General features: G+C 53.1%; 1 protein-coding gene across 2 annotated transcripts in view; it reads right to left on the bottom strand.

Moving 5' to 3' along the window:
* Window positions 1-419: 419 nt before the first annotated feature.
* Window positions 420-15,840, bottom strand: part of FBLN5 (fibulin 5) — a 71,514-nt gene continuing 56,093 nt past the window's right edge. For both annotated transcript variants that reach the window (XM_080655471.1, XM_080655470.1), the window contains exons 7-11: window positions 15,541-15,660; window positions 11,540-11,662; window positions 10,334-10,460; window positions 7,424-7,619; window positions 420-1,258 (exon numbers count right to left, since the gene is read on the bottom strand). In XM_080655471.1, coding sequence (XP_080511597.1) covers window positions 1,097-1,258; window positions 7,424-7,619; window positions 10,334-10,460; window positions 11,540-11,662; window positions 15,541-15,660 — 728 coding nt within the window. In that variant the 3' untranslated portion in view covers window positions 420-1,096. The remainder of the gene's footprint in view (window positions 1,259-7,423; window positions 7,620-10,333; window positions 10,461-11,539; window positions 11,663-15,540; window positions 15,661-15,840) is intronic.

The raw sequence follows: 15,840 nt of genomic DNA, 5'->3' as shown, positions 1-15,840 counted from the left end.
TGTTCTGGAAATAATCCTCAGAACAGAGGACTTGCTAGTTTTCTAATCAAATGAATAGAATTCGGGATTATGCTTCCCCCGACTTCTTCACCCCATTCTGCTTCCCACCCTGGCTCCCCACCCAGTGCCTGAAGGATGATGACCAAGCTCCCGGCCAGTTGCTCCCGCCAGCTCCTCAGCACAATAAGCAGCTTCCCAGAGAGCTAGAACCAACCCAAGTGCCGAATCCCCTACGGTGTCCAAATGAACCAAACTCAGACTCTCTTCAGACATTCAATCGGCTTGGAGACCTCTGCCTTCCAACCCAGCTGGGTAAAACTTCGAAAGCAAGCATGATTCAGGGGTCCTCAAAGGACACACTGGGCTAAAATGGAGAGGAGACTGGGTTTGGGAAGACAGAACAGAACATGTGCCTGGAAGCCTTTTGAAGGGATTCTACCACTTATTCTTTTTTTTTTAATTAAAAACAAAACAAAACACAAAAACTCAAAATGAACAAAAATAAAAGGATTAAACAGTTATACAAGTTTCAGGACAACTCTAAAACTTCTGTTACGGCTGCAGATACCAGGCATGGTTTGGGCATAGACTCTTTAGGAACCCTTCGGTCCTGCAGTGGCTTCTTCCCATCGCCGTCTCTGTGCACACAGGAAGCGGGCTAGCTACACACAGCGTCCCCAGGAGCTCTCGGGCCTTTGCAAAGCGGCAGTCAGCGCGCGGGGGAGAGAAGGCACGGAGGAGGGGGGAGGACTCTGTTCCCGGTCTTTGAACATGGACTCAGACCCCAGCAAACCTAATCTATTTCTTTGAAAGATACGAAGATAAACTGAAGGCCTGGAAAAATCACCGTGAACCTCGGGCCAGGGTGCCAAGGATAATACTTTTCGATAACTGCATTGTAGGAACTGGGGAAGCGTGTCCTCCCATCGGCAGGTCTACGATTATACAGGCGTGGCCAGGACAGTGGGGCTGACTCCGGGGGACGTTCAGCAGGAAAGGCGGGGCGGCTGTCTCCCTCTCGTTCTCCCTCTCGGCGCTCCCCGTCTCCTGGCCCGTGGTGCTGTTGAGAGGCGGTGTCGGAGGCTCCGGCCCCGGCTCAGAACGGGTATTGCGACACGTATATCCGCAGTCGGATCACGGAACTGCCTCTGAAGTTGATGACGGTGTTGACAGTGATCATTTCCAAGTCCAGCTGTATGTCCCGGGGCCCTTTGATGGGGCGTGTCATCACCAAGGTGGCACTGATGGGGCCTGTTTGCTGCGGACAGAACCGGGGACATTTGTTAGAGAAGGCCTGGCCAGCCTGAGGGGGGCGGGGGAGCTGGTCCCCAGAAACAGCAGAGAAGGCGAGGAAAGCAGAGCTGTCTGTCGGGACACGTGGCCTCCCACACGATCCCCACAGAAGGCTGGGTGGTCTGGCCGTAGCCCAATCCTGCAGCCCCAACCAGGGTGCTCGCCCTTGCCCGCTTCCGTCACACTGGAACCCTCACGCTCTTCCTGGCTTTGCCCATGCTCCACCTGGCTCTTTCCTGCTAACTCTTAGGGTCTCACTGAGAAACACCGCTTCCTCAGAGGAGCCTTCCCTGCTTTCCTCAATCGAAGTCATCCCTCCTAGCCACCCTCTGGACCCTCTGCCATTGCACCTGCTACTTTGCATAGAATGGGAAGTATTCATTACCATGTCTCATCCATCATCCACACTGTTTACTGGGACCACTTCCGATGTCCAGGTCCCCATTAGACCAGGAGCTCTGTAGAGCTCATGTCTACAGGGTTAGGTTTGTCACCACTGAATCCCTTAACCAACACTGTAGTGCCTGCCACACAGTAGGTGTCCAGTAACTATGTCTTGAATGAAAGAACAAATGATTGATGAAACAGAGTGATCTAAAGCTGTCACCTCACTTCTTAGGGCCCAGCTCCTAAGTAAATAGCCCCCAAAGCACCTCAGACTCTTAGATCTTCTGCCTCCGTGGATTGTCCGTGTTGCCTGGGGCATCTGTCATTTGTTTATGAGCCTCCAGGTGGTCTCCATGTGCAGCCCTGCTGTGGCTCCTGTCTAGACACCATAGTCACCTCCAGCTTTACCATTCGGTGACTCTTGCTGTGGTCCTAATAATGTCATCTCAACTTTTCTCCTCCACTGAATCTTTTTCTTAAAGTCCCGAGGAGGGAGGGACAGCAGCCCCGACATCAATCAAGCACCCACCACGTGCAAGGCTCTCTTCTGGCCACTTGGATGTACATGTGCTTATGTAACCCTCATGGAATCCCTGAAAGGCCTTGCTACTCAAAGGGTGGTCCCTGGACCAGCAGCCTCAGCATCCTCTGGGAGCTTGTTAGAGATGTAGGACCTCAGGCCCCACCTGTGACCTCCTGAGCCAGGATCTGTAGCTTAACACAGTCCCCAGGTGACTCACAGGCACACTAACTGGGAAGTGCCCATCTGAAAGCACAGACCCTGGCCACCATATTAAAGGTGTCTCCTTACTTCCCCATTTTATCAATAAGCAAACTGAGGCCCAGTGAGGTTAAATAATTGCTCAGGGTCACCCAACTAGTCAGGGGCAGAGCTGAGGGATTTCCTTCAGGTGCTTCTGACTGCACTCTCCAGGCCTGTTTCACTGCACAATCACCAAAAGAGACTGATGGGTACCACTTCTCCTCTCCTGCAGGAGAGATGCTCAGGAGTCAGTGGATGGCCACACAGTGGGCCCCTGGGGAGGACACAATCGCTTCCTACAAGCTGCAGAGCCCAGCAACCGAAAGCAACAGCCTCTGCAAAACCAAGAAGCTTGGCCACACCAGGTGTTTTATCGGTCTCCTATAAAGTTCTGGACATCTCCAAGCGCTCCACAGGCATGTCAAGGGTGGGGCTGGCAGACAGGTGCCAGCCAGGTACTGGGACCTCCACTGTCTACTGGTGCAATTTCCTCTTGGCATCAGTTCCCTCTGTTCGCGTCAGCATCAGCGCAACTAGCACCTGCTCACGCAGAGGATTGCTCAGACTTCCTTGTCAGCTCTTGCAAAACCTGGGAGCCCTGGGCCAGGACTTCAGCGGGCACAGCCACACAGGGAAATGCAGCATTTACATACACAAATATCTCACCAGCTTTTATTGTTTGCATGGACAAAGGCCAAGGGGTGAGAACCCTGAGCTGTGGGTAGCCCTCTGGAGGGAGAGCTGCAGAGCCTGGGAGGGGGAATGGAACAATGGGACACTTCCAAGTTGTTCCTTGGGGCTTTCCCAGTCAGCGCCTCCAATTTGGGAATAACTATAGAGACCAGCAGGTTCGATCTCCACCTGGCTCAGACCTGCAGAGGATGGAGAAAGGCCAGCCCCCAGCACAAGGGAGGACTCAAGGGCGGGCAAGGAGAGCTGAGGACAGCCACCTACACCCCCCTCTAGGCTTTTAGGGCAGAGTCAGGGCGTTAATGACGCAGGCCCCCTGAAAGCCTCAGGTCACCGATGGACTTGGTGGTCACTGGAAAATGATGATGATGATGGTGGTGGTGGTGGTGATGATGATGATGATGGGAAAGGTGGTGGTGGGTAGAGGTGGTGGTAGTGGTTGATACTACACAGTTGGCTACAACCTTTCATACATCTCTTATTTGATCCTCCTAACACTGCAGTGTAAGTAGGTTAAGTACACGAATTAAGATTACAAAACTTGCACACGGTACTAGAGTGCCTGACTCACAAAGTCATTCTCTGACCACTCTGCTCAATGATGAAGTCTCGGGACCTCTCCATTTCCTGCGGCCTCACAGGACTTACACTACTTGAGAATCACCACATTGCATTGCAAATGTTTGCCTGGTTGGTCCACCCCCCTCTCCCTCAGTGTGGGCTCCTCAAGGGCAGAGGCTATATATCCTGTTTGCTCCTGAACTGTCGTGCCTGGCGCAAAGCCACATACACGGTGGTGCTGAATTAATGTTGGTGATGGAAGGAGGAATGGGTTACAGAACGGAGTTGGCCCTTGACCCTGAATGAGAGGCTGAGAGGTGGGAGGTTCCACTTAAACCAGCTCGGACTTCTGCTGTGGGAGAAGGAGACCATTGCACAGTCACCGAGAGCACCTGGGATCCTCCGGGATTAACCTGAGAGGTGGCCCAGGGGAGCCGGGCTCCAGACGAGGTGAGAAGAGAGAGCTATGGGACGTTTCACCCTTGCCCATCCCAGCTGTCTGATAAAAACCGTCATTCCGTGTCCCGGGCCCCGCGCTAAGTACATGATCTCATCTAATCCCAGAGTAAACACTGCCATCGTCCCGTCTTCCCCGACGAGGAAGCGGAGGCCCAGCAGGTTAGGTAATAGGCCCAAGGTCATGCGGTTGGCAAAGTGCTGGCCGCCAGTGAGGCGGTCGGCCTGGCTCCAGAGCCCACGCTAGAGTGACGACGCTGTAACTTTCTGGTTTGTCTGTATACTCTCATTTTTCTTCCATAAATATGTCAAAACAAAGTCATAAAAAAAATAAAAATAAACTTTTAAAGGGAACAGCAGCGTGTGGCCTCCTGAGGAGGGTGCTGCATGCTGGACAGCCTGGACACGTGGAAGCCGCCTTGTCTGTCTTCTTCCTCCCACGCCCGCGGCCTCGGCACAGGCTCCCCACACTGAGCCTGTATTCAGCCCTCGGAACCTTCCCAGCCAAGAGCCACCTCCCCGGCCCTCAGCTCTTTCAACCATTCTCAGAGCAGGCCTGCGTCCCCTCATCCCCTCAGCATCCTCTGAGTAAATACTAAAGAACGAGGGCCCTTCTCATCGTCCTCAGAGAGGGCACAGGCTCCGTGCAGCTCAGCTGTGTGAGTTTCAAGGGGCCCCGTGCAGCTCAGCTGTATGAGTTTCAAGGGGCCCCTCGTTACTGCAACAATCCAGGCAGCAAAGGGAGCTTCCAGGGAGGAGCCCTCACACCTGTCCGCTCCACCCGCAGCATAATCTTCTTCCCATCGTCAGGCTTACAAGTCAGCCACAAGGAACCTTTGGGTCTAGGCCAGTGGTCGGCAAACTCATTCGTCAACAGAGCCAAATAGCAACAGTACAGCGATTGAAATTTCTTTTGAGAGCCACATTTTTTAAACGTAAACTTCTTCTAACGCCACTTCTTCCAAATAGACTCGCCCAGGCCGTGGTATTTTGTGGAAGAGCCACACTCAAGGGGCCAAAGAGCCGCATGTGGCTCGCGAGCCGCGGTTTGCCGACCATGGGTCTAGGGGGATTTCAGTGGGTGGCATCCTGGGGAGCCCAATCTGGCCTAGACCAGACCACCTTCTGCAGATCTGCTCTTCTGTTGGGAAAGAAAATACGGAGGCAGGTGGCGTCAGTGAAGGTATTTTAACTCCCCAAGAGAAGCATCGGTGTGCCCTCTGATTGGGGCGCTGGTGTCCGTCCAGATGAGAGAGGCCAGGCTGGTGAATGCCAGTGGGCGAGGCTTCCCACGGAAGCTCACAGCTGTGGGTTTCTGGTGGGCAGCTGTAGCTTATGGGTTGGGGGAAAGGGCAAGACATAAACACAGCTCCGTCTTTTTCATCTTGCAGAAGCGCCTCTCCCCTCCCCTCTTTCCATCTCCTTCCAAAGCCCTTGACCTTGCTACACGCGTCTACAGATGCTGGCTTCACAGGCCCTGTTATCACACGTGACCTGGCCCTGTTAGGGTCTTGCCAAAAACATGTGAGTGAGGATGCAGGCAGGACGCCAGCACCTGGGACCTTTTCTAATTTGTCCTAGCCTCTGTTTCTGAGACCTCCCTGCTTTCATAGTCGCATCCCCAGAGGCAAGGATTGGAAGAGTCTGCCAGGAGATCAGGAGAGGAGAGGGAGAGAGCTCAGACACGTGGCCCTCTTGCAGGCCCTGGACCATCTGTCCTAAAAGTGGATAAGCTTTCATGGCCTATCTTTCTGAGTATCGCTGCCCACAGTGACTCTGGAGGACCACCTGCTGTATCTGTTAGAAATGCAGATTCCTGGGGGGGTGCCGCTCCCCCCAAAGATATCAGGTGCTAAGCCCTGGAACCTGTAAATGTTACTGTATAAGGAAAAGGTAACTGCGGGTGTGATGAAGTTAAGGACCTTGCCACAGAGCGATTATCCTGGATTCGCTGTGTAGCCCTAAACCCAAACACAAGTGTCACTGTGAGAGACAGAGGGCCAGTGTTGCCCAGGGAGGAGGCAGCGGCTGCAGTGATGTGGCCACGAGTTAAGCGATGCTAGCAGCCACCAGAAGCCGGAGGAGGGATGGAAGGCATTCTCGCCTGGAACCTCCGGAGGGAACACGGCTCGGCCAACACGCTATGTCAGCTCAGTGGAAGTGGTTTCAGACTTTTGGCTCCAGAACTGCGTGCGAATAAATTTCTGGCCACCAAGTTTTTGGCAATTTCTTACAGCAGCCATTGGAAACGGGCCTTCCAGGCCTCGGCCACCATATTTTGGATTATTCTGGATAATTCAGGTAATTCCAGATTTTCTGGAACACACTTTTTGGGCCAGTGCCCCAATTATCACAGAAATGAGAAAAACATCTGAGCCGTGGGCTCTAAGAGGTGCCACCCAAAGTGGCAGGAGGTAGAGCTGCTCTCTCTCTGAGCTAATACGGCAGCCCCATGGGGCTACTGGGCACTTGAAATATGGCTAGTGCCATGGAAGAACCTGATTTATCATCTTATTTCATCTTATTGGTTTAAATTTAAAGAGACAGTGGCTACTGTGTCGGACACACAGGCAGAGCCCACCTCCGCCAGGCGCGCCTTTCTATTCACTGCAGTGTAGGTACCACGGGGGCAGGGGTCTGGGGATGTTTTACAAACTGCCATATTCCCAGTTTCTAGTTGTGCATAGTGGGCATGTGATACGTGTTTGTCAAATGAGTGGATGGATAAGAGGATATGTAAATGCCTCTCCCGTGGAATTGTAGGAGGAAAGAGGCGGAAGGTTGTATCTTGGCCTAGTTTCTCGTGGCACAGATGAGGATGCTGAGGCTCACGGGGGAGAAGTGGCTTTCACAAGGCCACACAGAAAGCTACCGGAACAGCACCTTGAAGGCCTAACTCCCCTCCCCTCTTCTCTTCCCTCTCTACCCCAGCCCCTCCTAGCTGCACGCTGACCTGTTTCTAGAAGCACCTGCTAGGCTAGACGACACGTTGCATGGTTGAAGACAGTGACCATCTGCCCGGCTGGCGTGGCTCAGTGGTTGAGCATCGACCCATGAACCAGGAGGTCACGGTTGTTTGATTCCCGGTTTGGGGACATGCCCGGGTTGTGGGCTCGATCCCCAGTGTGGCATGTACAGGAGGTAACCGATCCATGATTCTCTCTCCTCATTGATGTTTCTCTCTCTCTCCCTCTCCCTTCCTCTCTGAAATCAATAAAAATATATTTATTTTTTTTAAAAAAGATAGTGACCATCGCTCGCCACCCCTCTTACCCGCATATAGAATTCTCTGCCCTCATTCCCAGACTTGATCTGGAAAATGTAGTAAGCGCCGGGGTAGCGGGTCGTGGCTTGCATTTGGAAGATGTCAGCAGGAACGGAGCGTACCGACACCACGTCCATGTCCCGGTACAGGATGGTGAAGGGCTGGTCTCTGCAGCCAGTGTTCTCGGCGGGACACATACAGCGGCTGTTGAGAAGGGGGATCGTGTGAGAACGTGGTCAGTCCTTTCCTGTGGCTGGTTGGAACGACTTCCCCATTTAAAACACGAAAAGGAGGCCACCCCGTCTTTGTCATCCAAATGCGGTAACTGTAGACGCCTCTGCTCCTGCCTCGCATTTAAAACCTCTCCGGCATGTAGGCGAGCTCTCTGTTTCCTAGAGAATGGCCTGTTCTGGCCAATCAGATATCCTTGTGACGGGAGGTATACCCCGGAGGTGTCTGGTTTTCGGAGTACTGGGGGACCATTCTTGAATGCAACTCACATTTGTCAGTGTGGTTAGTCAGTGAAATGTGCCACCATTGCACAGCCCTTCCCTTCCCCAGCCATACACACTCACTGAGAAATTTTATTTCTTATTTCTATACAGAAAACAACGAATTCTAATAGTGAAGAAACCAAGGTCACTCCAGCCCTGTAGCCTTTGCACATGCTGTTCCCTCTGCTCTTCCACTCTCTGTTCCGTGAACATCCACGCACCTTCCCATTCCAACTCAAATGGCAGTTCCTCAGAAGGGCTGGTAAGCTCCCAGTCTAGACCAGGTCCAACTTCGTCTTTCGTTTTCCCAATGTCTCTCCTCCCCGTTCATAGCCCCTGTCACAGCCTACGATGGTGTACTCCTGCGTGATGGTACATCTAACGTCTTTCTCCTCCTCTACTCTAAAAGCAAAACCCAGGACACCCAAGCGCACTGTCTGGCTCGTAACAGGCTCTCGACTAGCACCTGAATGAATGTGTGAAAGCATTTATAAAGCTTTGTTCTTAAAGGCTGCATCGAAATTGCCAAGTCAAATGTCCCCGGTGCCAAATGGTCACATTAAAATGTCACATGTCACACGAAGAATGGTTTCCTAGAAGACGTTGGGAGGAGGGAGTGATGACTCCCAGCTGAAGAGAACCACAAACAGCTGGGAGCGGTGGCATGGAGCGGAGATCTGATGGGGGGGTGGGCAGATCCGTCTGCGTGGCAATGAGAGCAATGCCTTCCATATGCAGACAATGTGTGCGTGAAAGCCAGGAGGCGGGACATGCCGGGGTAAAGGTGAGAGCATGCCCTGTTCAGGTTGGCAGGAGGACAGGACACCTGGACAAGGAAATGACCTGGAAGAGGTGGCTGGGGCCTGGCTGCGCTGGCACCTGGAGGCAGGGGTCCCTGGGCATGAGCAGTGGCCCGCTGGGGGCCCCACACCAACACCAGCTCAGTGCTGCCCGCTGAACCCGGTCCATTTCCAGGCCACAGACAAGGGCAGCCTGGAGAAACCCAGAGAGAACAGGGAACAGGAGGCGGCAGGAGTAACCCAGGGCTCAGCTCTGCCACGAAGGGCCCTGGGACCAGAAATACGAGACTCCTCTGCAGAGGGCTGCTTAGAAGCACAGCTCTGAGCAACAAGGAAGACAGCTCTAAAGGAGCCTGTCCCTGCTTTGTCTTCTTTTGTCCTTTTTTAAAAATACTTTTTCTTTATTGATTAAGGTATTACATATGTGTCCTTATCCCCTCCTCGCCCCCCCCCACCCCCCACTCATGCCCTCACCCCCCTGTTGTCCGTGACCACTGGTTAGGCTTATATGCATGCATACAAGTCCTTTGGTTGATCTCTCCCCCTTACCCCCACCCTCCCCTAACTTCCCTCTGAGGTTTGACGGTCTGATTGATGCTGCTCTGTCTCTGGATCTGTTTTGGGTCATCCGTTTATGTTGTTCATTATAGTCCACTAATGAGTGAGATCATGTGGTATTTATCTTTCTCTGCCTGGCTTCTTTCTTTTGTCAGTTTTGATCAGAGGGGGAAGCACACTGCTACGCCAGGGCCTCCTCTGAGATGCTGCACCATGGGTGTGCCCAGTGCATCCCAGGGTTAGGGCTGGGCGTGGCTCAGGGTGGTAAATGGGTCACCAGCAGAGAGGAGGGCAGAAGATGCGCATGCCTGTGTGTGTGTGTGTGTGTGTGTGTGTGTGTGTGTGTGTGTTCCTGAGGAGGAACTGCGATGGTTAAATGGGGACTAAAAGAAAGAGAAGGAACTCCTAGGAGCCCCCCGACACACACAGAAAACCACGGTCCAGTGCTTTCAGCTGTAGAGGTGGTCTTCCCTTTAGTTCCGGCCCCAATTCTAGTATTTGCCATCTGGTGCGTTAGTAAGCAGTGAACATCACGACACTGGGAACGTGATTAAAGGACGCTAAGTACCCGGGTGCTGAGAACTTTCTGGTGGCATGGCCTGCTCCTCGCTGCTCACTGCACAGTCCAGGGGGAGCTTGTTGGAAAGCCAGGCCCTTGGGCCACCCCAAGCCCACTGAGTGGGGACCTGCACTCTAACATGACCACTAGTGGGTCCAACGCACAAGACATCTGAGAAGCCTAAGCAAGAATCCTGTGCATCCAGAGCCAAGTTGTCAAAGGGAAAGAAAGTTCTCGAACTCTGCCTCTCCTCTTGGTCAGCTCCAGGAATCTTCCTGTAGCTCTGGCGTGCGTGGGGGAGTGATTGAGGACTGTATGCTGTGTGTGCGGCTTGGGGGGAGGGGGAGTGATTGAGGGGGAGGCTGTGTGCTGTGTGTGCGGCTGGGGGGAGGGGGAGGCACAGGTCCGATCCCCTGACGGGTGTATTCTCCTTCACGCCGCACTGGCAGCCTCCTGAACCAGGCCCCTCACCCACGTTCCCATTTTCCAGGGGAAGCCACAACTCACTTATCGCTGATCTGAATGTACGGCTCCTCACAGCGGATGGGGTCAATGCATTTGAAGCTCCCTTGCAAATTGTAGCAGGTCTGCTGCAGGGTGCACGTGTGGTTTCTGTGCTCACACTCGTTGATGTCTGAAAAGCAGGGCAGAGGAGAGGCTGAAGCAAGGCAGAGTTCCCAGGGTGCTGGCCCTGGGCCAGGGGGAGGGGGTCACTGGGGGCGGGGGCTGCCTGGGGCTGACTGCAGAGCTGCACTGGCCAGGAGGGCAGCCACTGGCCACCTGGGGCTACTGAGCACTGAGAATGTGGCTGGGCCAAATGCAGATGCGCCCTGGTCAGTGGAGAAGACACACGAGATTCCGACAACTTAGTACAAAAGAACGTAAACTATCTACTAATAATTTGTCTATGGAGTACATGTTGGAACATTTTGGATATATTGCACTAAATGAAATGTAGTCTTAAAATTAATTGTACCCGTTTCTTTTCACTCTTTTAATGTGACTCCTAAAGAAAGTTAAATTACATGCATGGCTCCCATTTGTAGCTCGTGTATTTGTATTGCGTGGCACTGCAACAGAGGGTTCTTGCTGGTGTTGGGGCAAGGCAGGTTCCAGAAGGCTGAAGTGGGTCAGCTGCTCAGCTACCAGCCCTCCCCCCGACACACACTGGCCCCAGTGGGTGGAGCATGGGGCTGGGAATTGGGCAAGTGTAGGATCTGAGCAAGACCCACCCCTTACTCAGCCTGGGGTCCCGACCCTTTGAGGGACCTAGCAGTCAGATGTGGGAGGGCTCCCGGGCATCCATGCTGTAGGGAATCAGTTGAGAAAGGTTGACCAGGAGGCCCCCAGAGGCCATGAGAAAGCCTGAGCTCCGGTTGCTCAGGTCACAAAACGTCCTAGTTAGGTCGGGAGCAGCCCTGAGGGGCCGCAGATCCGCCTAGGGAGGCAGGACCAGCCCTTGGCGGAGGCCACCTCTATCCGCAGAGTTTCATTTACAGAAGTGAGAGTGGTCACGTCCTTCTGGGGCCAAAGGATGAATCACAGGGCAGGAAGGCACCCTGCCCAGAAAGTGCCACTCTGGGAGCCACCAACACCCACTCATGCTCTCACCCCTGTCACCTTCCCAAAGCTGCACAGGAGTCCCCAGGTGAAGACATCTGAGCCAGCCCCACCTTACATCACCCTCCACCAGGCCCCTCTGGCCGGCCTTACCCTGGCAGCTTCGGTTGTCATCCAGCAGGATGTAGCCAGGGGGGCAGGAGCAGAAGTACGTGCCGGGCTGGTTCACACACTCGTGTTGGCAGAGGAACTCGGAGAAGCTGCACTCATCCATGTCTGGGGGAGGGGGGACAAGTTACACCTGCTGTTTATAATCACAGCCTCCCTGGAGGTGGGAGCTCAGTGGCCGCCTACTCCCGCTTCCACACTCTCGGACACATGACAGCTTTACTGCTAACAAGTTGCCAATTTCCTTCTTGAATACTTCTGGTGACGGGGAGCTCACTACCTACTGAGGCAGCCCACTGACAGAGGTACAACGCTAACTGGTAGAAAAGGATTTCCTACAGGGAGGTGAGCTCTCTCTCCATCGAGCTTCCCACTCCCTCTGCCTCTGGCCCTGCCACGTTGCTGACTCCTTGTGCCCTGTGAGTGGATCTACCCTCCTTCTCTGGAGGGGAGATGTGTTTGCTCCCTGGAGTTTTTCTGATTACAGAGCTTCTCCTCAGAACCCAAAAATCACTCACTGGCCCTGGTCTTTATAAGGCCAACTTGATTAATTGTCCCAAGTTGAAAAATAGTTTTATTCCTAAAATCACAACGAAAAGAGACACATCCACAAAGCCAGGGGGTGTCCATTCTATCAAGACTTCATTATGTCCAAAAACCTCCTTGAAAGGGAAAACGCTGGAGTGGCATAGGGTGGGCGGGCACGCCAACCCTCAGTGGCCTGCCTGCCTCCCTCCGGAGGGCCTGGGGCCTCTGAACAGGAGGCGGTGGCAGTTGCTGCAGAAACAGGCCTTGCAGCAAAGCCAGCTCTTTATCACACACGGAGTTTGGCAACGAAGCCCCCATCTGAGCGTCATTCAATCAACAGGCCAAAGAAAACATGTTTTCATTTCATTTGTTGTTTCCCGAAAACTTGCTTTCCCTCGTTTCCCCCTGTGACATGTCCTCGGATTGCTCTCTAACTCACAGACCGCTGATGGCTGCCGTCACCCCGAGGGGGTGTCAGCCAATGAGGAGGCCTCTCCACCATCGGATAATCCGTGTGTTACCTGCCTGATGCCTCTCACAGCCTTCCAGTCTCTCTCGGGATCTTCAGGTGATGGGTTACAAGCCAGCAGAACTGGGATGCTGATTTGAAAGCTAACGCATGTGCAGTGAGATGCGCTGCTGCCATGGCCCCTCCCACTCCCCTGGGAGCCTTGTACTAGTCGAGTCCCTGTCTCTGGCCCCGCCCATCAGAACAAAGTGTGTGCTCACTCTTCACAGACTCCCAGACTGCATACATGGCTCCCATTTGTAGCTCCCATTCTACCTCTATGGCCTGGCAGTGCTGTGGAGATTGGTCACTTGGTGGAGTTGGGGCGAGGCAGGCTCAAGGAGGCTGAAAGTGCGTCAGTGTGTAGACTCGGTTCAGACCTTCAGTAGAAGCAGTAGTAGCCCCTGGCAGTTCCTGAGACTTGCTATGTACCAGGCACCAAATTAAATGCTTACCCGCCTCATCTGATTTAATCCTTACCTCAGCCCGTGAAGGAGATACTATAGTAGCCATGATTTACAGAGAAAAAAAAATTGAGGTTCGGTAAACTTACTCAATTCACAGATAATGACTAACCAGTAAAGTGAGGATCTGAACCCAGCCAGCCTCCAGATCCTATACTTGTCAACACAATTCTGTAAGGTCTCCCTGAGTCCATCATACTGGGGCCTTAAGATGGATGGATTTGGGGAGTCCTGAGCCACTGGGCAGCAAGGACCCATAACAGACACACTCGGTGTATCTTAGGGTCTGCAATCCCCAGACCCAAGAGCTGAAATACAAGCCCAGTTTCCGGCAGGGGGCACGCATGAGGCCCTTTTCACGCATCCACCTGAAAACCCACCCTGGTTTCCGGGACCAGCTGGGCTTCCAAAATCCCCGAGGGACAAGGGACACGGCTAGGAAGGGTCTGGTGCCGCATGGAGGGGCCACACTAACTGTGATGATAGTGAGGGTAACATCTCCTGGGGAGAGGGATTAGCAGAGAAAGGGGGTACGTAGAAGAGACGGGACATAAATTCCGTGTCACATTGCTATCCGAAGCCTGCCCTAAAGCCCTCAGTGTCCAGGGGTCCTGGTCACTCTAAATCTGAGGAACGTGGGCATCATGGTGAACGTGGAGAAGTTGGCCATTTTAGGGGAAGCCAGGCAACTGACAATCCCTGCCAAACCACCGAGGAGGTCAACTGCTGGAAAAGCCGAAGGTCTCCTCCACTGACACTTGGAGAAAGCACGTGAACCTGTAATGACACTTAGCCACACCGACGTATCTCATCTTGGTGACCAGCCCATGAGGGTGTTTGTTTTTCACTGAATGAGGAAACTGAGGCTTAGGGAGTGGCCTGGCCGGGGAAAGCACTACACAATGAGCCAAAATTTGAACTCATCTCTGTCTGGCTCCACCACACCGCCTCTGCGGGTGGGAATACACCTCTGTGGACGTGCAAGCAAGTCTAGAGACACAAATGACCCCATCTCCCGATGCTAACCCTCCCACCAAGTAGTTCCTTGGCCCAGATGTCCCAAAGAGTGCCATGCGGGAAACTGAAATCTAGGAAGAGCGTAGCTTGTCAGGGAAACTGAAATCTAGGAAGAGCATAGCTTGTCAGGGAAACTGAAATCTAGGAAGAACGTAGCTTGTCAGGGAAACTGAAATCTAGGAAGAGCGTAGCTTGTCAGGGAAACTGAAATCTAGGAAGAACGTAGCTCGTCAGGGAAACTGAAATCTAGGAAGAACGTAGCTTGTCACGCCTGAGGGTATTTTATTACCGTTTCTGAGCTGACATTTAATCAGTGGAAGGCTCCCTGACCCTGCCTACTTGCTGTCCTGGCTTTCCTGGCCCCTGGGAGAGGCGCTCGTTTGCTTCGGGGAACTCTGTCCCCAAACACCGCAGTCCTGAGTGGAGCTCTCACACAGTCCCATCACGACCTGGGCCAGTTCCTGCCACAGTGAGACCAGGACTAGGAAACGTTCCATCCTGCCAGCCAGAAAGGCTTTCGCACCCTAGGGCACGGCAGCCACTTGTTTTGAAAAATACAGCAAAGCATCGTGAATTCGGCCTGTGCTCGTTTACAAGTGATGATGAGGCCAAAAGTGGATGGGTTGGAGCTAAATTCAACATTTACCAAACAACAAAAACGGGGGGGATGGGGGGAGGAAAGAAGGAAGAACAAAAGAAAGAGCTGTGCGTGGCTCTGTGCAGGATGCTAATAAATTGGAGGACGATGCGGTCCCTGTTTTCAAGGAGTTGACAAGAGTTTACAAGTTCCTTATTACAAGGGATAAGAAGAAAATTAGGACAGAATCCACAGTCTAGCATGGGCAGAGAATCAGCTTCTCAGGCTTGGAAGGAATTTATAAAAGGCTCAACTAAGCCACCACATCTATGTTCTCACAACAAGTTAAGGGCTCATTCATTCACTATTCAGTCATTCACGCAATGATTTGACAACTACTTATTTCATGCTCGCTGGGTGCCAGGCCTGGAGCTGGGCACCGGGTATTTGTAGAGATTTTAGAATTTCACAGTGTTTGCCCTTACATACATGATCTCATTCTCTCCACACACCCCTCCTGACACGACCATATGAGATACACTGTTGTTCCTGGGTCACTGCCCTCTGTCAGCACCCTCTGTGCTATCCCCAGGACTTGAGTCAGTGCTGCGTGAGGACAGAGAACTCAAACCAACATGCAAAATTGGGTGAACCCTCTCCCTCTTCACCCCCATCTCAGACTCTGAAAGGTGGCTCCATTGGTTTTTGCGTTTGGCCTCACTGCCACCTTTCCAGAAGTGACTCATCCCTGCGTGGTGTGGTTGTGTCCCAAACGGGAGATGTTTCTGGGAAATGAGAGGAAACACCTGTGAAGGAAGCCCTGGACCTCCACCCCCCACCCCTGCGCCCCTTGCACAGGTGGCGATCTCCAGGACTAAATAAAACCCATTACCACTGCAACGAACTCCGTCATCCTCCAGTTCATATCCTGGGTCACAGCGGCAGATGAAAGAGCCGTAGGTGTTGACGCAGGTCTGCACACAGGGGTTCTCCGATGCACACTCGTTCACGTCTGTGAAAAGCCAGAGCACATCATTGACCATTCCCAAACAACAAAACGAGGCAGATAAAAAGGCACTGGCAACGAAAGCTGCTGTGGCTGGGAGACCAGGTCCACAGGCAGCGAGGTTCTCCACCGGGGACCTATCAGACTGAGAAGTCAGCCCCCCAAAGCGTTCACTGAAGAATCAGG

Source organism: Plecotus auritus, assembly GCF_963455305.1.
Source record: "Plecotus auritus genome assembly, chromosome: 1".
In the NCBI taxonomy this organism is placed as follows: Eukaryota; Metazoa; Chordata; class Mammalia; order Chiroptera; family Vespertilionidae; genus Plecotus; species Plecotus auritus.
The sequence above is the reverse complement of the archived record's forward strand: the minus strand, read 5'-3'. Positions and strand labels throughout refer to the sequence as shown.